General features: G+C 45.0%; 1 protein-coding gene across 2 annotated transcripts in view; it reads left to right on the forward strand.

Moving 5' to 3' along the window:
• The window catches only part of C9H1orf210 (chromosome 9 C1orf210 homolog), a 57,119-nt gene that overhangs the window by 31,471 nt on the left and 1,247 nt on the right, over positions 1 to 24,401 (forward strand). The window contains exons 1-5 of one of the 2 annotated variants that reach the window (XM_075286449.1): positions 12,004 to 12,098; positions 20,638 to 20,763; positions 21,255 to 21,337; positions 22,005 to 22,473; positions 23,448 to 23,594. In XM_075286449.1, coding sequence (XP_075142550.1) covers positions 21,266 to 21,337; positions 22,005 to 22,473; positions 23,448 to 23,594 — 688 coding nt within the window. In that variant the 5' untranslated portion in view covers positions 12,004 to 12,098; positions 20,638 to 20,763; positions 21,255 to 21,265. Of the gene's footprint in view, positions 1 to 12,003; positions 12,099 to 20,637; positions 20,764 to 21,254; positions 21,338 to 22,004; positions 22,474 to 23,447; positions 23,595 to 24,401 lie in introns of those variants that run through there. The other variant, XM_075286448.1, reaches the window with a different exon arrangement.

Consider the following 24,401-nt stretch of genomic DNA (forward strand, 5'->3'; position numbering starts at 1 on the left):
TAGGAAATCACAATGTATGTGAGTAAGTCTGGGAAAAGAAGATGACAATGGACCCCCCACCCCCACCTCCCTAAGAATGAAGCATATTGTTATATTTTACATCACAGGCCAGGATAGCCCTCGTGTATCTCATACGGCACCAGCCGCAGATGGATAGCCCCCCCCTCTAATAGAGGAGTATCAGATATTGATCATATAGTATGTATATGACAGTAGGCGGCGGCGGCGGCCATGACGGTCACTCCTTATCACACATCGGCTTCCTGCACATTCCTGCCCTCGGCCTCCCGTATTGTTCAGCAAACCACAGTCTTGTGTTCACTGGAGGGAATTAGTCAGATCTTATAGAGAGACGTATAGAAGCCGTTATACATTACATTGTAACCACCGGGGTCAGAGGTGCAGAAGCTTCTATGGGGCCCCACAACCTAGTGGTGACTTTACATTGAGGCCTCATTCACACGTCCCCATCTGCACACCTGTGACGTCCACGGGAGCTGCTGTCCATCTTCAGATCAGCTTGTTTTATCTCCCGTATTTTGTATAGCTACTTTGACTGTGAATAACGGAGGACGCGTGGAAGGGACCCGTTTATTTTGCACAGACGTTCACTGGTGTGATGGATCAACATGAATGGAAAAAATGTCCACAATAAAATACAGACGTCTGAAAAAACACATTGGAATTAATGGGTCCATATAGAGTTAGCGAAAAATGTGGACGTCACGCGTATGTGATATGTGGATGTGTGAATAAGGCCTAAGGCCTGAGAGACAGACAATGATGTCTATGGAGAGGTGTAAAAACGGAAAACCCTGAATTCTAGGAGTTACTGTGGAGTTCGTTGGTTATAACAGTGATATATATACTGTATCCTATTAATATTATAAATGTGAAAGTTTGTGGGTTTGTGTGTTTGGATGTTTGTTCCTCAATCACGGAAAAACCGCTCGACCGATTTGGCTGAAAGTTTCCACAAACATAGTCAATACACCCGATTTCGCAATAGGCTACTTTTCGTCACAATAGCGCACATACGTTTTTCCCAGGACCCCCACAAAACCCAAACTCACACCACCATCTCTGCAATCTCACACACTTTGGACCATAGCAAGCCACAAAATTCATATTGCCCTCTACAGCCTCGCCCCTAACCCCACACAATCTCATATACATAGACTTTACCACTTTGCCCCTCACCTTAACGATACTCCAGGAGGCGCTCTATAACGCCACGGAGCAGCCATGTTTGCCCCCACCACTCTGACAATCCGCGACACCGCCCACCCATGTCAATACCCCTAGGCGGTCTAATAAATGCAAAAAAAAAAAGTTTAAAAAAGTAAAAAAAATATAAAAAAAATAAATAAAAAGGATTAAAAATTCAAATCACCCCCCTTTCCCTAGAACACATATAAAAGTAGTTAAAAACTGTGAAACACATACATATTATGTATCCCCGCATCCGAAATCGCCGGCTCTACAAAGCTATACAAATATTTTTCCTGTTTGGTAAACGCTGTAGCGGGAAAAATGGTCAAAAGTGCCAAACCGCCATTTTTTCACTGTTTTGATTCTGATAAAAATTTGAATAAAAAGTGATCAAAGCAATAACATTTCCCGAAAATGGTAGAACTAAAAAGTACACCCGGTCCCGGAAAAAAAGACGCCCTATACATCCCCGTACACGCACGTATAAAAAAGTTACGGCTGTCGGAATATGGCGACTTTTCAAAAAAATAATATTTTAACACAGTTTGGGATTTTTTTACGGGGTCAAAATGTAAATAAAACCATATAAATTTGGTATCCCCGGAATCGTAATGAAACACAGAATACAGGGGACATGTCATTTTGGTTGCACAGTGAACGCCGTAAAACCAAAGCCCGTAAGAAAATAGCAGAAATGCATTTTTTCTTCAAATCCACCCCATTCTGAATTTTTTCCCTGCTTCCCAGTACATTATATAGAATAAATAATGGTGGCATCATGAAGAAAAATTTGTCCCAGGAAAAATTAAGACCTCATATGGCTCTGGGAGCGGAGAAATAAAAAAGTTATGGGGTTTAGAAGGAGGGGAGTCAAAAACGAAAATCAAAAAATGCCATCGGCGGGAAAGGGTTAACTTCAAATCCTTCTGTCCCAAAGTCACTATGTAAAGTTTCTCACAACACCGTATATATAGCGGCTCTAATACAAAGTAACTTCAACACAAAAGTCTCACGTATTCTCTGAATTACAGAAAAAACAAGATACAAAGTTACATTTCATATCCCATACCTTATACACAGTACGGAAACCTTACCCACGCCTGTATATACCCACTGCTACAATCACCGCAGACGAAGTCGCGGGTAACAGCTAGTATATATATATATATCTCTTCTCTGCATTGTTAGTTTGGTGACATCATCTGTGCGTTCAACCTGCATGTGACATCATTGTGTGTTTCTGGCCCATACTGTGACATCATCAGTACATTATTCCTGCATGTGACATGATGATATGGTTTTGGCCTACACCAGACTTCCCAACGTTTAAGGACAAAAAGAGAGACAGGATTTGCAGCGCATATAGCTTAGCTCCACCCACTTCTGCAATGACTCCACCCATTCCCATCCGTTTCTCTTTGTGCCCCCACACAGTATAATGCGCCTACAGTCACCCGTACATTATATGCCCCCACATTATAATGTTCCTCTCCAATTGCCCCACAGTATAAAGTCCATCTCTTGGTGCTCCAGTTTATACGGGGGAGAAATAGTGGGGGTCATTAAAATGGGGCAGCCGGAGGGTGACATTAACCCTTAAGTACTATCATGGTGTCTGTCATACACCACTATCGTGTGCATATCATTAGGATAGACACTATGATAGTACTTAAGGGTTAAACTGGAGCTAGAATTGGATGCTCTGATACATGACTGCACTCGTATGATGGTATATTAGTTGTATGGATACAATGGGCAGTCTGTAGCAGTCTGTTGCTCTCATCCGCACAGGACAGGCTGCAGACAGATCACTGTACTATGTATCCAGGGCCGCTTTAACTATAGAGCCAACGGTGCACTTGCATCGGGCCCTATGGTAGCGGGGGCCCCTTTGGACAGCAGGACATTCCTATATTTGCTGTCCAGGACAGTGAGTCCAAGCTGCCCCACCTGGCCGCTGTCTATGCTCCCGAGATATATCAGTATAAATATTGCTGCACACACAAGGCATCTTGTAATGAAACGCCGCTATACCCTTACTGCAAGTGGAGAGATCGAGCTGGAGGAAATGTTACAAAGTTTTGATGTAGAGCTCCTCTCTACCTTATACTACCTAGCATGGCGTTGCTTTAAACTAGATGTCCTATCATGGATTTCTGTACAAAAATGACGCTATGGGGACAACCTGGGGGGTGCGAGGACTTCATACTGTGGGCGCAACGTGGGTGAGGACATGATACTGTGGGAGAAACGTGAAGGGGGCATGACAAGGTGGGGGCAACTTGTGGGGTGGGGGACATGAATCTGTGCGGGCAACCAGGAGGGGGACATTATAAGGAGCATATTGTATGGGGCCACTAGGGAGCCGTTATACTGCGAGAGCCACTAAGGGGCGATATACGATGTGGGGGCCATAATCATTTGTGCAGGTCAGGTAATTCTAGGGGGTGGTGATGGGGTCCCCCCACTTCTGAAATCTTTGCATTGGGCTCACCAATGTGTTAAAATGGCCCTGTCTATATCCTATACACAGCCTTGTCAGATCTTTGGCTTCTTGGATCTTTCCATACAATCGGATGGTTCTGGTGTCCTAGACATGGCGGCCGAGGAGCCTTCAGGAACAATGTCTGGCCTGCAGAGATGGTGCAGGAGATTTTACAAAGCAGTTTCCTCCTTAGTCACACACAAATCTTGGCACACAATGGACGGTTTACTATACGAAGACTTCACAATGTTTGTTTTCTGTGACGACCCCGCGTGGAACTCGGCGGATTCTGGATTTCCCAGCGTATAATAAGCCATAAACAGTCGCCTGTAGACCTGAGCACGCTCTCTGACATCAATATATCCTTGTGGTTGTGAATGGGTTAATCCCAATGCTGTAGGATGTGCCATAACGTTACGACTGGTGGGGCCTGGTCTTTGGGTCCCACCACTATTCCTCGGACAGTTCTGTGTCCCGTCACTGTTTCCCCTGATCGCCTTGTTATACAGAGAACTGCAGCCGAACCCAGGCCCCCTTATTTTTTTAGAATCTTGTCTTTGGAATTTTTTTTTGTATTGCAATTCATCAAAATGTATTTACAAAAGAATGAGCTGCAGTACCAGACAAAGCCTACGGACAAGGGTGGTGCTGTTTCTGACCGACCCTTTTATTCAGACAAGCCCTTTCGCTAAACATTTTTGAGTTGCCTCCGAAATTATTCCGTTTCAGCTCGTACCGCGGTCACTTTAGATAAGAAATAACTTTTTACAAATATTGTTAGGGCTGTTTTGATGATTTTTGATATATTTTTGGAGGGGGTTTCTCTTGTTTGGAGATTCCGTCCAGGTTTGTAGAATTGGATATTATAGTTTCCTTTCTATTTTTAGGACAATATTTCAGTCTTGTTTACTCGCTTAAACCTCTGAGATGTTTCGGGAGCTCACAAGGGTCACTTCAAGCTCCGGAGCCCAGATACTAGAACAATAGGGAGGAAGTCTGGGCAATGTCTCCCGGCCACGGCTGTCTTAAGTCCGGGGGTTCTAGAGGACTGGGGGGGGAGGGGTTTCTGGACTCGGTGAAGTCTCCTGTCTTAATAGTTGTTTTCTTTCCTGGAATTCATCTGCAGTTGGCACCGAACCAGGACGCCCTGTACCCGGGCCCGGCCGCTCTACTGGACAGCGCGACAGGGCGTCTAATAAATTATGGGAGGGAAGAGAGAATTTTTTAAATTTACTTTTTTTTTTTTTAGAAATTGCAGCATGAAAATTATTATTATTTATTTTGCTTTTATACTGCAAATTTATTTTTACCCCCACCTTATTGACAGTATCCAATCATTGCTATCGTATTGAGAAGTAGAATGGTAACGCCCAGTTGTCTATTAGTGTTGGGCTACATGGCATATAAGGAGTTACTGTCAGGTCAGGTGACATATCCTCAGTGTCTCACAGGCGACGTCTCCACTGTCTGGAGTCATTGGCTTTTTTCTTCTAGATCTGCTCCAGACCAGCGTGATAACTTCACCTAATATCTGCAGGCTTAGAGTCTGAGGCATCTCTCGCCCCCTCTCTTCTGCAGCCATCACCAGCCTGTATAACAACACCAATACATGCAGACCCCAGACCAGACCCTCTAAGCAAAAAAACAGACCCCGTAAATAGATACACACCATAGATCCTCTAACATTTACAGTGATGGCCCCCCTTAAACACAGATACAAGAACATTCCAAGACCTGAAGACTCAAGAATAATTATAGACCCCCCCTAAACTATTACAATCCCCACATTAGCCCCCACTACATAAATATAGACCCCAAACCAGAATCCCTGCTGAGTCCACACCATCTATGTGCAAAACCAGAGCCTCTAAATAAATTCAGACCTCCTGAATAGGAACCCTAGATCAAACCCCCTATAGAGAGACCCCCAACCCCATTGCAGAACGTCAAACTGTACCTAGGCAGTAAACACCGTCTTACATATGGCAGCCTGCACCCCCTCCTCTGTATTCTTGCTGCTGTGCCCTCTGTCTTCAGGACCTCTACAGACATGGTCATGTGACATTGTATGTGCAGGTCCTTTTGCAGGTCTTACTGCACAAATCAGTGTTGTCCCCTTGTGATAAAGCCGCCATGTGCATCAAAATTGTATCGCACTGCCATGTGCATCAAATCTGTATCAATCCGCCATGTGCAACAAATCTGTATGAAACCGCCATGTGCAACAAATTCGTATCAAACTGCCATGTGCAAAAAAACAGCAAAAAACACAATACAATAAAAATGTACAATTGTGGCCCTGGGTGTTGGGCTGTTCCTCCTGCCAGGTTTGCACCATCACCCTTTCACAATATAAGGGCCACAGGGAAACAATATATTTAAAGGGACATACACAGAATTGTAAATAAAAGGGGAATCTAGACAAGAATCATAACATAAAGCAAACACCGTCCACCAGTCTTCAATTTTTTTCTAACCAAATCTGCCCTCCCCCAAGTTAAAGCCTATCATAGACCCCCTACAGGGGTTCTGGTTTATCCTCTATTCACCAATTGGGGAGGGGTCAGCAGTGTTTTTAGATTGGGGATGTTTTGGTGATTTATAACTGTCCCCGCCCCTCAGGGGGTTAAGTTCTTGGCATCTTCTTCTGCCATTGCCTTTGTCTCGAGATGTTTTCCTGTTATTGTTTGAGGACAGTAATGGAGTTTGTCTCCACATCCGTTGGCGCTGTGAGCCGCGAGCAGATGGCGATTCTCAGGCTACAGGGACCCCCTGTTATTGAGGATGTCACCACTTTGTCTTCACGATTCTTACACAGTTAATGGCGCACCCTCGGCTTCCTCGGCCATATCATAGAGTGGTAATACAGAGGAGATGATGAGGGTGAGGGTCAGCACTGGTCACTCCGCTCATCTCAGAACCCCACTAATTCCCTTTCCTGTCCTGCTCATGTGTTACAATGTATCAGTGCAGGTAACAACTGCCAGCTGCTACATTACATAGAAGATCAGACTAGATTCATTGTAGCAGAACCTCAGCTGTGACGAGTACAAACAAGAACGTCACATTCACTGACAGCAAGCAGAGAAAATGGGGACAAACCGAAATCCAATGGGCTAGATTTACTAATTTACAGTTCAATTTGCATAAAAAACTGACTTACATGTCTTACCCCAAATGTATTGGTTTAGATAATTTTAGTGCCTTGTCTGACAAGGGGGTGTGGTTTGTTGCAAAGAGGTGTGGCTTACATGGGGTATCACTGGTGCTCAATCTCAGTCTTGATCCTCTACTTGTTACCCAAACCTGCTGCACAGGGATACGCCAAGGTCTGCCCCACCATCAGTGAGCCCCAGGCAGCTACCTATATGGTACATCATACATGTCAGTTATAGACTGGCCTTGTATGTTGTATGTAGATGACAGGTGGAGGCCGGGTCTCCCTATAGCCCCCTCTACACACCCAGGGATAATGCAATGTGTATTTGGCTGTATCTGCTCTGTATTCTGGGGTCAGATACAGCGGAGAGGTCTCCAGGCAGCAGAGGAGAGATAAAACTAAAGGAAATGGGAGGTGAAGTAGACAGATAATAGACACTCCGACCCCACCTAGGGGGAAACCGCTCAAAATAGCAAATCCATGAAGCCAAGAGATAAAGACGTTCCATTCTCGCCAGCTGCTGCCGCATTTCCAGGGATTCTTCTTCTATGGGGATAACTATATACATGACATAGGAGCGGGCACCTGAGGAGGGCAGGGAGGGGCACAGTATGGCGAGGACCAATACACCAAGTCCCATATACCATGTATATACCACCTGGCCCGCAGTGACTTCTATGGCTTGGATCACACGCCCATACTGCAGTAGTATGTATATAGATATATAGATATTTTATGTAGATTGTGGGCCCCATAATGGACTCACAATGTACATTTTTTTCCCCCATCAGTATGTTTTTGGAATATGGGATGGAAATCCACATAAACACAGGGAAAACAAACTCCTTGCAGATGTTTTTTTGCCCTTGGCAGGATTCAAACTGAGGACTCCACCGCTGCGGTGCTAACCACTGAGCCACCGTGTGGCCCCTGTAGTATATATATTAACCCTCCTCTTAGTCCCGCTCTCACAGCTGATGGTTGGTTACATGTTGTAGACTTGTTGCGAAATGCCTTGGGCAAAAAAGCTGCATTTTACTGACCTGCAAAGTGAATGAGATTCTGGCTAATCCCATCCACACATTGCAGGAAACAATCTGCAGCAGAAAAGCTGCGTTTTCAAAAACACTTTTCTGGGATTCGATTATATCTCAGTTTTGTGCTGACAGACTTCCCATAAATGGCTATTTGTCGAATTTTGTGGGATTCACCTGAAGCAGCGCTAGGGAGGCTCTTGGGAGCAAGTTATACTGTGTGGAGGCCACTGTGGAGCATATTATACTGTGTGGAGGCCACTATGGAGCATATTATACTGTGTGGAGGCCACTATGGAGCATATTATACTGTGTGGAGGCAGCTATGGAGCATGTTATACTGTGTGAGGGCTACTTTGTGGCATATTATACTATGTGGGGGCCACTGTGCTGCATATTATACTGTGTGGGGCCCCTTAAAGGGATTCTATTATTAAGAGTTATTTTTTTCTGGGTACCACGTAGGAATACCCTTAAGAAAGGCTATTTGTCTCCTACCTTTCGTCGTCTTCTCCGCGCCCCCGTTTGCCTACAATCCCAGTTCTTGTCGGTATGCAAATGAGTTCTCTTGCAGCATTGGGGGCGGCCCCAATGCTGCAGAGAACTTGCTCCAGCGCGGCTTCCATCTTCGTCAGGAACGTCGTCTTCACCGTCTTCTTCTGGCTGGTTCAAAGTGAAACGCTCCTGTAGGTCTCTGGAACAGCGTACTGCGCATGCATGCACGCATATGCAGCCGGCCACCAAAAAAATGGCCGCCCGCATGTGAAGTTGACTCTGCTTGCGTGCCGCTGGCAGAGCCGACTTGCGCATGCGTTTCACTTTGAACCAGCCGGAAGAAGACAGTGAAGACGACGTTCCTGACGAAGATGGAGGCAGTGCTGGAGCGAGTTCTCTTGCAGCATTGGGGCCGCCCCCAATGTTGTCTGAGCATGGAAGACCGCCCCCAATGCTGCAAGAGAACTCATTTGCATACCGACAAGAACCGGGATTGTAGGCGAACGGGGGCACGGAGAAAATGACGAAAGGTAGGAGACGAATAGCCTTTCTTAAAGCTGTTCTTACGTGGTACCCAGAAAAAAATGACTTTTAATGATAGGATCCCTTTAATTGTTACATCTGTTTTATAGCAGCTGTGCACTACTATTACAGGCTGTAATAACATTGCATGGTGATTATAAAACAGATCTGTGCAATGCAATAGTGAAGGGGTCACGAGACTTGCAGAAGCACCACAGTATCTTCAAACAGCTGATCAGCAGCCCTGGGTGTAGGAGCTTCCACTGATCTCATACATCTGTTAGGACCCTGCAGATCAGCTGTTTGCCACAGCACGCAGCTCCAAGTATTATTTACATGCAGGGCACCATATTCTTCATACTTTAGGTGTTAAAGTTGAATCCCTTTCAAGTATCTGCAGCATTTGTAACCATCACGATCAAGAATTCGCTGTAGGAAAGGGGTAGGGGGCCCTGAACAATAGTTTGCATTGGGGCCCTCGAGGCTTTAGTTACGCTACTAACCCGATCCAAACCAATAAACATCAAACGTGTAATACATTGAACTTATATTATGAGACACAAGTGATACAATGTAACAGAGGCTGGAATTAATGGAACACTAGACACAAGCTGCACTAGCTCCACCTGGTGGTCAGTCCCGGCAGCTTCAGCTTCTGCCCATGTAATTCAGTCCTGATGATAATAAACAGGAAGGTGAGGACTATACTCAGAAATCCCCAAACTTCTTACTGCAGGGCGCCCCTGGTGCTGCTCCAGCCTCCTGGTGCCCGCTGTGGGGGATGAAACTTCTACAATTCTTGCCTCACATTATCGTCTGGCTCAGACACCTTTACATCATTTTGCCTTTAACAGTGTGGGGTCTCGTTGCTGTGTATTGTACCCTATGCCCATATCACATAAAATAAGTGCCCAATAAATGCAGTCGCTTTCCACCGGGCCCAGGAGATAGGCCCACACTTCCAGGACCCCCAGAGTTCTCCCCTTTTCTCGGGAGCCTCCTGTATGTTCCTGTTATACTGAATATATGTCCAGCCAAAAGGGGAGCTCTGCTGCCCGGAGGACCTGCCAATCTGGTTATATGGCTGCAGGTCCTACACATAACACAGCCGTTCTATACAAAATAGCTATGCAGTTTGTCCACTAGGTGGCAGCAAAGCTCTGACCATATACACACCTATAGGTACACATAGGGAGCAGTCACATATTAAAGGGGTATTCCTACCTCACATACTCAGCAGTCTTCACTCTTGTAAAATCTTCTTTCTTCCTGGTTTCTTGCATCATTTGGTGGGCGGGGTTTCACAGGCAACCTGTCGTTTAGCTCCGCCCCCAAATTAGCGTGTAGCTCCGCCCACCCACATTGGACTATGAAGTACAGGCAGCAGCAACTCCATTCTGTGTTACATACAGAGACTGCCTGTCTCTGCCATAATGAGCACAATTGTATTAGCTAGCCTGATAACTGGGAGAACAGAAGAAATGAAAGCAGCTCCTCTATCTGAGTGCAGGACCTAGGTCACGTGGTGTAGACACAGGAATAGCTAGATACACAGGCTCGCTCCCTGCACTTAGCCCCTCCCCCCTGAGAGCAGCAGATACATCACTTGACTCAGGAGCAGATAAGTCAGGGCTGTGGCCACAAAGAATTGAATAAAGTAAGATAAGGACAAACAAAGCAGTTTTGCTGAAGCAATGTATTTAGGAAAAGTCTTACATTCACATTAACAAGCAGTATAGATAGGATCCTTGTGATGGGACAACCCCTTTAAGTGTATTATTGGGGCACAGTCAGTTATTGAAGCTTTAGTTAAGGGGCATCTTGTAGATGGTTATAAGTCATGGGGGGCACTTATTTTCTATCTCCTATTAGATGGGGTTATGGCGCAGTAGACCCATTCCCTATCTAGTAATGTTACAGGGGGTGAGCCTATCTATTTAGTCTGAGCTCGGCCCCCTCCTCCATGCAGCTGAATCCCTTCACCCTTTATTCTGCCGTCAGTAAGCAGTGAGTCAGGAGTCTGTCATTGTCATTAGCCCCCAGTGGGGTATTTAGCAGCGACTTCCCCCTGCCAGGTGCAGGACCACCATGATGTCAGCGTCTGCTGCTGGACCCCTGCCAGATATAAGAGCGGAGGGTATGTACATTGTGTGATTATTTCCTAATAGTCGATCCATTCCTGACCTGTGCAGACTCTTTACAGATCAGATCCTCATGACTGACACTTCAGTAACACTGACCACAGGGGGCGCTATTGGGGAAATGGCGGTGCCATACAAGAATATGACTGCGAAGGACGGATCCATAACACAGCATCACTCCATAGTTACCGGACTAACCCTGGGACCACCCCCCATATTACCAGTTTTGTGTATATTTTCCTTAAACCCCTCCCCCTATTCAGAGCACTGTTTACGCAATACAAGGCCAATGAATTCTTGGCATGTGACTAGTATGTACCTGCTATATACCTCTGTGACCCCCATGTGGCTACTACTTATATACCCCTATAGATTTCCCCGGTCTAGACTGCGCTGCTGACTATGGTGGTGACATACACGGCTGCGCATGCTCAGGATTTCTTTTCAGCTGTAAACTTCTAAAAACAGGAAACGTTATTGAAGACGATGGTGTCAAATGTAGGGACGGCCGAGAGAGAACATGAAAGCACAAGGGGAGGGGGCTGAACAGAATATAGTGCAATGCAGGCCAGGCTGGAAGAATCCGATAAAAGCCCTAATGCGTCTCACAGCTGAGGGTTTGTTACAATGGTAGCCAGTCCAAACAATTCCCTAAACAACCAATATAATTGCGACAACTCCCTGAATGTTCAATCCAATGTCTACAGTCACTGACAGCAAGCAGAGATACTGAGGAGGTGAGATACCAAGTCTGCTAGAAAGCTGCAGGGCTTGTGATTGTTCAGACCCTGGCCATGGCCTTGGCATTGCACCATGTTATATAGACTGTGCCAGGTTGTATGTCTGTGCTGACAACTCTCTCCTGCCCCCTCCCCCATGGTGTCTTTCTTCATACAGGGGGAGGTTATACTTTAACCAGCCCTGCCACCTTTGGACCTCACCCTCCTTCCAGTCCACACCCCTCACCTTCAGGACGAGGACAGGTAGTAGACTCCGTGGATGGAAGGTGGTACCGGGCCATGCTGCACACCTGAGAACTTCACACGAAGGTGAGGGTGCAGGGAGGGGGCGCCGGAGAGGGGGGCAGGCTCAGGTTACCTGTCCACAGGTGCCGAGGTGAGACAGGAGAATGTACCATAGATACAATGTATATCACATCTTATATATACATTCCTTTATCTACACACTATCTTATATACTATACTGTGTATATCTGTCCGTCACTTATAGAATGGTTATAGGGGGATACATACTGCCTGCAATACAACGTATAATAATACACAGTGATATATAGTAACCTAATAATACACAGTATATACCATAACATATAATAATACACAGTATATACAATAACATATAATAATACACAGTATATACAGTAACATATAATAATACATAGTATATACAATAACCTATAATAATACACAGTATATACAGTAACATATAATAATACACAGTGATATATAGTAACCTAATAATACACAGTATATACCATAACATATAATAATACACAGTATATACAGTAACCTAATAATACACAGTATATACCATAACATATAATAATACACAGTATATACAGTAACATATAATAATACACAGTATATACAGTAACATATAATAATACACAGTATATACAGTAACCTAATAATACACAGTATATACCATAACATATAATAATACACAGTATATACAGTAACATATAATAATACACAGTATATACAGTAACATATAATAATACACAGTATATACAGTAACATATAATAATACACAGTATATACAGTAACATATAATAATACACAGTATATACAGTAACATATAATAATACACAGTATATACAGTAACATATAATAATACACAGTATATACAGTAACATATAATAATACACAGTATATACAGTAACATATAATAATACACAGTATATACAATAACATATAATAATACACAGTATATACAATAACATATAATAATACACAGTATATACAGTAACATATAATAATACACAGTATATACAATAACATATAATAATACACAGTATATACAGTAACATATAATAATACACAGTATATACAGTAACATATAATAATACACAGTATATACAGTAACATATAATAATACACAGTATATACAATAACATATAATACTCAAGGACACAGATAACATGAATGTTATTAATATTATTGTTTTTTATATAACACCATTAATCCCATAGTGCTATACATTATTATATGTACTCTATATACAGTATATATAGTATTATCTCTGTACTGTGACATCACTGTGTGTATTATCCTGTACTGTGACATCACTGTGTGTATTATCCTGTACTGTGACATCACTGTGTGTATTATCCTGTACTGTGACATCACTGTGTGTATTATCCTGTACTGTGACATCACTGTGTGTATTATCCTGTACTGTGACATCACTGTGTGTATTATCCTGTACTGTGACATCACTGTGTGTATTATCCTGTACTGTGACATCACTGTGAGTATTATCTCTGTACTGTGACATCACTGTGTGTATTATCCCTGTACTGTGACATCACTGTGTGTATTATCTCTGTACTGTGACATCACTGTGTGTATTATCCTGTACTGTGACATCACTGTGTGTATTATCCTGTACTGTGACATCACTGTGTGTATTATCTCTGTACTGTGACATCACTGTGTGTATTATCCTGTACTGTGACATCACTGTGTGTATTATCCTGTACTGTGACATCACTGTGTGTATTATCCTGTACTGTGACATCACTGTGTGTATTATCCTGTACTGTGACATCACTGTGTGTATTATCCCTGTACTGTGACATCACTGTGTGTATTATCTCTGTACTGTGACATCACTGTGTGTATTATCCCTGTACTGTGACATCACTGTGTGTATTATCTCTGTACTGTGACATCACTGTGTGTATTATCCTGTACTGTGACATCACTGTGTGTATTATCCTGTACTGTGACATCACTGTGTGTATTATCTCTGTACTGTGACATCACTGTGTGTATTATCCTGTACTGTGACATCACTGTGTGTATTATCTGTGTACTGTGGCATCACTGTGTGTATTATCCCTGTACTGTGACATCACTGTGTGTATTATCCTGTACTGTGACATCACTGTGTGTATTATCTCTGTACTGTGACATCACTGTGTGTATTATCCTGTACTGTGACATCACTGTGTGTATTATCTGTGTACTGTGGCATCACTGTGTGTATTATCCTGTACTGTGACATCACTGTGTGTATTATCTCTGTACTGTGACATCACTGTGTGTATTATCTCTGTACTGTGACATCACTGTGTGTATTATCTCTGTACTGTGACATCACTGTGTGTATTATCCTGTACTGTGACATCACTGTGTGTATTATCCTGTACTGTGACATCACTGTGTGTATTATCCCTGTACTGTGACATCACTGTGTGTATTATCCTGTACTGTGACATCACTGTGTGTATTATCTCTGTACTGTGACATCACTGTGTGTATTATCTCTGTACTGTGACATCACTGTGTGTATTATCCTGTACTGTGACATCACTGTGTGTATTATCCTGTACTGTGACATCACTGTGTGTATTATCCCTGTACTGTGACATCACTGTGTGTATTATCCTGTACTGTGACATCACTGTGTGTATTATCCTGTACTGTGACATCACTGTGTGTATTATCTCTGTACTGTGACATCACTGTGTGTATTATCCTGTACTGTGACATCACTGTGTGTATTATCTGTGTACTGTGGCATCACTGTGTGTATTATCCTGTACTGTGACATCACTGTGTGTATTATCTCTGTACTGTGACATCACTGTGTGTATTATCTCTGTACTGTGACATCACTGTGTGTATTATCCTGTACTGTGACATCACTGTGTGTATTATCCTGTACTGTGACATCACTGTGTGTATTATCTCTGTACTGTGACATCACTGTGTGTATTATCCTGTACTGTGACATCACTGTGTGTATTATCCTGTACTGTGACATCACTGTGTGTATTATCCCTGTACTGTGACATCACTGTGTGTATTATCTCTGTACTGTGACATCACTGTGTGTATTATCCTGTACTGTGACATCGCTGTGTGTATTATCCTGTACTGTGACATCACTGTGTGTATTATCCTGTACTGTGACATCACTGTGTGTATTATCCTGTACTGTGACATCACTGTGTGTATTATCTCTGTACTGTGACATCACTGTGTGTATTATCTCTGTACTGTGACATCACTGTGTGTATTATCTCTGTACTGTGACATCACTGTGTGTATTATCCTGTACTGTGACATCACTGTGTGTATTATCTCTGTACTGTGACATCACTGTGTGTATTATCTCTGTACTGTGACATCACTGTGTGTATTATCTCTGTACTGTGACATCACTGTGTGTATTATCCTGTACTGTGACATCACTGTGTGTATTATCTCTGTACTGTGACATCACTGTGTGTATTATCTCTGTACTGTGACATCACTGTGTGTATTATCCTGTACTGTGACATCACTGTGTGTATTATCCTGTACTGTGACATCACTGTGTGTATTATCTCTGTACTGTGACATCACTGTGTGTATTATCCTGTACTGTGACATCACTGTGTGTATTATCTGTGTACTGTGGCATCACTGTGTGTATTATCCTGTACTGTGACATCACTGTGTGTATTATCTCTGTACTGTGACATCACTGTGTGCATTATCTCTGTACTGTGACATCACTGTGTGTATTATCCTGTACTGTGACATCACTGTGTGTATTATCCTGTACTGTGACATCACTGTGTGTATTATCCCTGTACTGTGACATCACTGTGTGTATTATCCTGTACTGTGACATCACTGTGTGTATTATCCTGTACTGTGACATCACTGTGTGTATTATCTCTGTACTGTGACATCACTGTGTGTATTATCCTGTACTGTGACATCACTGTGTGTATTATCTCTGTACTGTGACATCACTGTGTGTATTATCTCTGTACTGTGACATCACTGTGTGTATTATCCTGTACTGTGACATCACTGTGTGTATTATCCTGTACTGTGACATCACTGTGTGTATTATCTCTGTACTGTGACATCACTGTGTGTATTATCTCTGTACTGTGACATCACTGTGTGTATTATCTCTGTACTGTGACATCACTGTGTGTATTATCCTGTACTGTGACATCACTGTGTGTATTATCCTGTACTGTGACATCACTGTGTGTATTATCCCTGTACTGTGACATCACTGTGTGTATTATCTCTGTACTGTGACATCACTGTGTGTATTATCTCTGTACTGTGACATCACTGTGTGTATTATCTCTGTACTGTGACATCACTGTGTGTATTATCTCTGTACTGTGACATCACTGTGTGTATTATCCTGTACTGTGACATCACTGTGTGTATTATCTCTGTACTGTGACATCACTGTGTGTATTATCTCTGTACTGTGACATCACTGTGTGTATTATCTCTGTACTGTGACATCACTGTGTGTATTATCTCTGTACTGTGACATCACTGTGTGTATTATCTCTGTACTGTGACATCACTGTGTGTATTATCTCTGTACTGTGACATCACTGTGTGTATTATCTCTGTACTGTGACATCACTGTGTGTATTATCTCTGTACTGTGACATCACTGTGTGTATTATCCTGTACTGTGACATCACTGTGTGTATTATCCTGTACTGTGACATCACTGTGTGTATTATCTCTGTACTGTGACATCACTGTGTGTATTATCCTGTACTGTGACATCACTGTGTGTATTATCTCTGTACTGTGACATCACTGTGTGTATTATCCTGTACTGTGACATCACTGTGTGTATTATCTCTGTACTGTGACATCACTGTGTGTATTATCCCTGTACTGTGACATCACTGTGTGTATTATCCTGTACTGTGACATCACTGTGTGTATTATCCTGTACTGTGACATCACTGTGTGTATTATCCTGTACTGTGACATCACTGTGTGTATTATCTCTGTACTGTGACATCACTGTGTGTATTATCTCTGTACTGTGACATCACTGTGTGTATTATCCCTGTACTGTGACATCACTGTGTGTATTATCCTGTACTGTGACATCACTGTGTGTATTATCCTGTACTGTGACATCACTGTGTGTATTACCCCTGTACTGTGACATCACTGTGTGTATTATCTCTGTACTGTGACATCACTGTGTGTATTATCCCTGTACTGTGACATCACTGTGTGTATTATCTCTGTACTGTGACATCACTGTGTGTATTATCTCTGTACTGTGACATCACTGTGTGTATTATCCTGTACTGTGACATCACTGTGTGTATTATCCTGTACTGTGACATCACTGTGTGTATTATCTCTGTACTGTGACATCACTGTGTGTATTATCTCTGTACTGTGACATCACTGTGTGTATTATCTGTGTACTGTGACATCACTGTGTGTATTATCTCTGTACTGTGACATCACTGTGTGTATTATCTCTGTACTGTGACATCACTGTGTGTATTATCCTGTACTGTGACATCACTGTGTGTATTATCTCTGTACTGTGACATCACTGTGTGTATTATCCTGTACTGTGACATCACTGTGTGTATTATCTGTGTACTGTGACATCACTGTGTGTATTATCTGTGTACTGTGACATAGCATATATAATTATATACACAGTATTACACAGGATAATATAGTAATTATAAGCCATATACAAGGATACACAGTAACACTATAGGTATACATGTCTCCTTCTTCATTGTTGCAGCTGCTTCAGGTGACAGGTGTAGCATCTTAGACGTCAGTATTACTTACAGCAGCTTCTCTACTTCAGGACATGCAGAGGTCGGAGGTCATTCTCGTGGTGTAATTTCCTCCCCTTCCCCCCAATCATACATCTAGTCTTATAGAAAAGAACTCAGGAAACACTTTTCTTGTTAAAGGTTTTTTTTTTTGGTTTTTTTTTAAATCTAAGCCAAGAACGGCTACATAAGGAAAGGGAAATCTGTAGGAAGTTCTGAGATTTCTTAGACTTCTGTCTTCTGCTCACTCCACTTCTGGCCTTGGTTCAAAAAATCTGCACCAAAAAAATCTGTGTTTCCACAACTTGAGGCCTTAAGACGTCCTTGTTGTCTGATGAGGATAATTCACATTGTATAAAGATAATCACATTCAGTTCTGAACCTTCATCTCGTGTCCTCGTGTGCTTGGGTCAGCGCCCAGCCCTGCTTGTAGGACAGACTGCTGCATACCTCCCAACTTTTGAAGAACCGAAAGAGGGACAACGCGCGCCGCGGCAAATTTAGCCCCACCCACTTTTGTGTTGACTCCGCCCACTCGTTAATTTTTCATGTGCCCGCACACAGTATAATCCTCCTACAGTCACCCGTAAATTATATGTCCCCCCTCTATCTCTCCCCCAGTTTCATATACACCCTTCATCTGCCCCCAGTTTCATGTCCCTCTTCCATCTCTGCCCCCAGATTCATGTCCCTCCATCTCTGCCCCCAGATTCATGTCCCCTCCATCTCTGCCCCCAGATTCATGTCCCCTCCATCTCTTCCCCAGATTCATGTCCCCTCCATCTCTGCCCCCAGATTCATGTCCCACATCTCTGCCCCCAGATTCATGTCCCTCCATCTCTGTCCCCAGATTCATGTCCCACATCTCTGCCCCCAGATTCATGTCCCTCCATCTCTGCCCCCAGATTCATGTCCCACATCTCTGCCCCCAGATTCATGTCCCTCCATCTCTGCCCCCAGATTCATGTCCCCTCCATCTCTGCCCCCAGATTCATGTCCCTCCATCTCTGCCCCCAGATTCATGTCCCTCCATCTCTGCCCCCAGATTCATGTCCCTCCATCTCTGCCCCCAGATTCATGTCCCTCCATCTCTGCCCCCAGATTCATGTCCCTCCATCTCTGCCCCCAGATTCATGTCCCACATCTCTGCCCCCAGATTCATGTCCCCCATCTCTGCCCCCAGATTCATGTCCCTCCATCTCTGCCCCCAGATTCATGTCCCACATCTCTGCCCCCAGATTCATGTCCCTCCATCTCTGCCCCCAGATTCATGTCCCTCCATCTCTGCCCTCAGATTCATGTCCCACATCTCTGCCCCCAGATTCCTGTCCCTCCATCTCTGCCCCCAGATTCATGTCCCCCATCTCTGCCCCCAGATTCATGTCCCTCCATCTCTGCCCCCAGATTCATGTCCTCTCCATCTCTGCCCCCAGATTCATGTCCCCCATCTCTGCCCCCAGATTCATGTCCCTCCATCTCTGCCCCCAGATTCATGTCCCCTCCATCTCTGCCCCCAGATTCATGTCCCTCCATCTCTGCCCCCAGATTCATGTCTCCTCCATCTCTGCCCCCAGATTCATGTCCCTCCATCTCTGCCCCCAGATTCATGTCCCTCCATCTCTGCCCCCAGATTCATGTCTCCTCCATCTCTGCCCCCAGATTCATGTCCCCCATCTCTGCCCCCAGATTCATGTCCCTCCATCTCTGCCCCCAGATTCATGTCCCACATCTCTGCCCCCAGATTCATGTCCCTCCATCTCTGCCCCCAGATTCATGTCCCTCCATCTCTGCCCCCAGATTCATGTCCCACATCTCTGCCCCCAGATTCATGTCCCTCCATCTCTGCCCCCAGATTCATGTCCCTCCATCTCTGCCCCCAGATTCATGTCTCCTCCATCTCTGCCCCCAGATTCATGTCCCCCATCTCTGCCCCCAGATTCATGTCCCTCCATCTCTGCCCCCAGATTCATGTCCCACATCTCTGCCCCCAGATTCCTGTCCCTCCATCTCTGCCCCCAGATTCATGTCCCCCATCTCTGCCCCCAGATTCATGTCCCTCCATCTCTGCCCCCAGATTCATGTCCTCTCCATCTCTGCCCCCAGATTCATGTCCCACATCTTCAGCTGCATGTGTCAGCGAGAGAGAGACGCAGCGGCGAAGCGAGCACGCGAGCAGCTTCAGCCGCGTGTGTCAGGGAGAGAGGCGGGCAGCGGCGAAGCGAGGAGCTGACCTGTGTCAGCTCCTTCCTTCAGCCGCATGTGTGTTCAACTCAGATCTGCGTCCTCTGGACGCAGATCTGAGTTGAAATCGGGACATACCTCCCTCCAACCGGGACCGCGGGACATGTCACCCAAATCGGGACTGTCCCGCGGAAATCGGGACAGTTGGGAAGTATGCTGCTGTGACCAGAGCACAAGGGGTTAATTGGTGACCGATTATTCTCGCACAATTGTCACAAGCTTTACAGTAAAGGTGATGCAGCGTGTGCAGATAAAGATGCTGGAGTGTGTAATGTTAATATATTGGGCGTCTTTGTCTAGACCAGGGCTCAGCAATCTTCGGCTCTCCAGCTGCTGCAAAACTCCAACTCCCAGCATGCTCCACTCACATCCATGAGAGTTCCAAGAACAACAGAGCAAGTATGCATGCTGGGAGTTGTAGTCTTACAGCAGCTGGCGTGCGGCAGGTTACTGACCCCTGGTGCACCAGGATCTATAACACCTTCATTCTGGGGCACCACGTGTAATTCTCCACCTTTGTCTTTCAGATTCTCCCCATTACAAAACCTCTGCTTGCTGTCAGCGATCGGGAAGAACATTGTTCACACCGGTGAATGAAGATGTAAAGCGTCTCTGAGAGTTTGTTACAGCGGTATCGGGGCTAGAGAATCCAGGTAAATATCCTGTGATACTTGTTACCTGCACTGACACATTGTGACACAATAGGAGAGAAATTGTGAATCCTCACAGTGATGGAGACTTGTCAGCATTACTTGTCCAGTCCGTCTTGCAATGGTCTCACCTGGCCGCGGGGAGTTGCTGGGCTATTGGGTCACTCTCCTGTGGGTGCTGTGTTGCAGCAGTGGTTGCTTTGCAGCGCCGCACCCAGTAGAGTTCGGGCCCATCATATAGTGGTCGCCATGCAGTGGCTAGTGGGCTTATACACCATGATCAATATGTAAACCAAGAACCTGGCATGCAGTTTTATAGATCTTGTTGAAAAGCCGAGATCAGTGTGCAAGAATGGGACGTGCGGGATGAGGCTTTTGAGAACGTAACCTGTTAACTCCATGGTTGCCAAATCCCCAAGAATCCCTTCAAATACTCTTGATATCTGCGAGGTCTCTCTTTCTCCTTCAGGCTCTCACTGATCTTCTCATTGCAGCTGGTATTAGGATGCGGCTCGTGCTGTTCCTCGCTCCCCTCCTCCTGGCCGTGTCTGCTCACCCCTGTACCCTGCGCACTCAGGTAAGACACCGCACATCATAGACAATGGGGATGCATGAACGTCACTAAACACTTTAGATTGGGTGACAGCTATTCCTCGGAGCTCCGCCATAAATCTGCAGTCTCAAACAGAAGGAAATCTGTAACTCTAGCGCCACCTGTTGGAAAGTAGCCATTCAATAAATCAATGTCCAGCCGTATAACATAACTCGGATGTCCCCGGGCCAGAGGTCCGTCTGCAGACACTTGTTTCAGGTACTTGGCCCTGACTTCGGTTTTCCTCCTAGTCATGTTTCAAGGTCTGTTTGGAAGTTATAGGATTGTTATTTCCAATAGGAGGCGCTAGAGGCACTTTCTGATTTTAGAAAGAGAAGTAATTTGCATATCTTATTTCCCTGAGGCCTATAATACTGACCCCTATATGTGAGTCAGTAACCCCAGATGTACATCCAGTGGTAAGAAGCAGATATACCAGCCACAGCCCGGTCCGCTATATGTGTATGGTGCACGCTGCAGATCCCGGACAAGACCCATTAGAGGGCTATTCTCATACCACTAGGATCTAACATCACTTACTGACCCCTAAGACCCCACCTCATCCTGAGCGTGAAGGAGCCAGAGACTGTAGGGGCACAAAACCAGTATAATATTAGGTATCCTAACCTCTTCTGTGGTGACCATTATACAGGGCCATGTGGACTGCAGTGGAAAAGGACTGACTAATGTCCCCCTCACCCTCCCCCATAATCTCCAGTACCTGGACCTCTCCGCCAATTCCATCCATCACCTTCCACCATTTCCTAGAAAATATTCAGAACTTCTTTCCCTTAATCTCTCTGGGAACCCCTTACACACCCTCCCAGCAGGAGCGTTCAAGACCTTGTCCCATCTCCGGACCCTGGACCTGAGCAGCTGTGACATCTCCAGACTACACTCCAATGCTTTTCAAGGGCTGCTCCATCTCCAGACACTGATCTTAAGGAATAACATGTTACAAGACCTTGATCTGCAGAACCTTAGAGCACTTACCAGACTGGATGTGAGGGGAACCTCCCTGATATCAGCACCCAGGACGGGGGTCTTGATGGACACGTTGGCCCAAAAAAGATTTTGTGACTGCTCGTTACGAAGACAACTTCCTAAATTCCATCATCAAGGTATTGGGGGAGGGATTGGTGGGACGGGGTTGGTGATGACTATGGGAGCTGGTTGGTGGGTGGTTATGGAAGGCACTTGGTTGTTGGCCATGGTAAATTGTTGGTGGATGAACGTTGAAGGTGGTTGGTGGAAGATCACTATGGCAGGTGGTTGGTGGATTATCAGGGTGATCTTTGCAAAATATTTGTGATCTCTCAAGTATACAAAAGTAGCCAAGGGCCACAACTTGTTAACACTAAGACTCCCCCATCTGCCACATTGATGTCTCCTGCCTCATCCCTACAACAGCCCTGCCAATAGAGGGCACCAGTCTGGCGCCCTTATGGGGCTATGCACACCCACTCCCGAGTTTGGTACCTTGGGGGGCTGTTGGTGGATACAGTTCACTCCCAATTTGTAGCCCTACAATATACCCTGACAGCCGGCCTGATGGGAGTTGCAGCTTTGAGTTGCAGGTCAGAGAACGCGGCTCTTATATAAAAAGCACGGGTTCTCTTTAAATGTTACTTGCCGCCATGTTTACATTAAATGTGTCCTCTGACCTGGGGCCATTCAGTGATCCAGAAATATAGAAAAAATGTCGCTCTGGCTCTTTACTGTGTTGACAAGTCTATAATAAGCAACGTGACGTCTCTCTATAAAGAAGGTGAAGGTCACAGTGAAAATGTCACATCCTAGAGACGTAATACCAGGGCGAGCGTTACTAGGTGTGGTGCAATGCTACATATGCCCTGTGGGGGTGCTGCAGGGAAAGTGAGCACTGACTTCCAGATTCCACCACTCAGCACATCTTATTAGTGGGGGCCCTGTCCAACCTTAGTAGCTTGGTCTAGAGGGAAGATGCTCCCACTGGGGGCCCCAACACCAACTCCGCGGCGGGGCCCCACCTCCCATGTGCCATGTATAACATACCAGTTACTAACTACTACTTTAATGACAATCTCTCACGTGACCTGCTGCTTTTCTCCTCCAGTATCCGGCGACTTCTGCTCCTGCGCCGCCCTGGCAGAAAAGGGAGAACCTGATGTACACAGACGGGACAAGGCCGACGGCGAGGTCATCAAACGTTACGTCCGTGATGTCAGTGACAGCTCTAACAGCAACCTGACCTCTAACCTCAGTGAGTCATGTCATGGCCTCCAGGTGGCGCCTTATTGCATCACATATCACATTTACACATCAAAAGTGGATTGTTCTCTACAAATTATCAGACGTTCTAGAACTTTCTATAGACTTTGTGGGGATTCCTCACTCCCTTATACCAGTTTTATGGCTCAGAGGGGGGATGATATTTTGGCGCACATTTAGTGTATACAACCCCTGCTCCGCGCCTCGCTATCCGCATTGTGTGAGTTATATTGGATATTTATGGCGGTTTCTAGCTGCTGTAAATCTCCATTCTGGTGCTGAAACCTCCTCGTAAATCTTTTGTTCCTGCACCAGCGAGTTCTTGTACAATACGCCAGTCCTAATAAATCTGCCCCTTTCTGCTATATACCTGCAGGGTCTTGTGCCCGGCAGCAGGGGGCGGCGTCACACTTCTAATCTAATAGCAGTTGTATATGTGAGCTCCTACGTGACTAGTTCTCTGCAGGCTCCTCCTCCTTATTGAGGCTCCTCCCCTCTGCCTGGTTATTTCCCTTTCCTTGGTTGTTACTTAGTTTCTAACCTTCTGTCCTGTTAAAAATCATCTCTCCATCTGACAAAGTTGTGCTGCAGTGTAAAGCAAAGGGGCAAATTTGGAAGATTTGTCCACCTTATTGATATTATTGGTTGTCACACAACTTTCCCAGAAACTGAATGTGCTGGGGGAGAAGGGGGGGATGGTCCCTTAAATTTTGCATGTTGCTGATTCTTCCTCCCCCAGATCTTTTCCTGCCCCTCTCCCCGGGAGGAGGAAGTGACCATTTCCTGCAGGTGCGGAGCT

The sequence above is a fragment of the Leptodactylus fuscus genome, chromosome 9 (genome assembly GCF_031893055.1).
Source record: "Leptodactylus fuscus isolate aLepFus1 chromosome 9, aLepFus1.hap2, whole genome shotgun sequence".
Taxonomy (NCBI): domain Eukaryota; kingdom Metazoa; phylum Chordata; class Amphibia; order Anura; family Leptodactylidae; genus Leptodactylus; species Leptodactylus fuscus.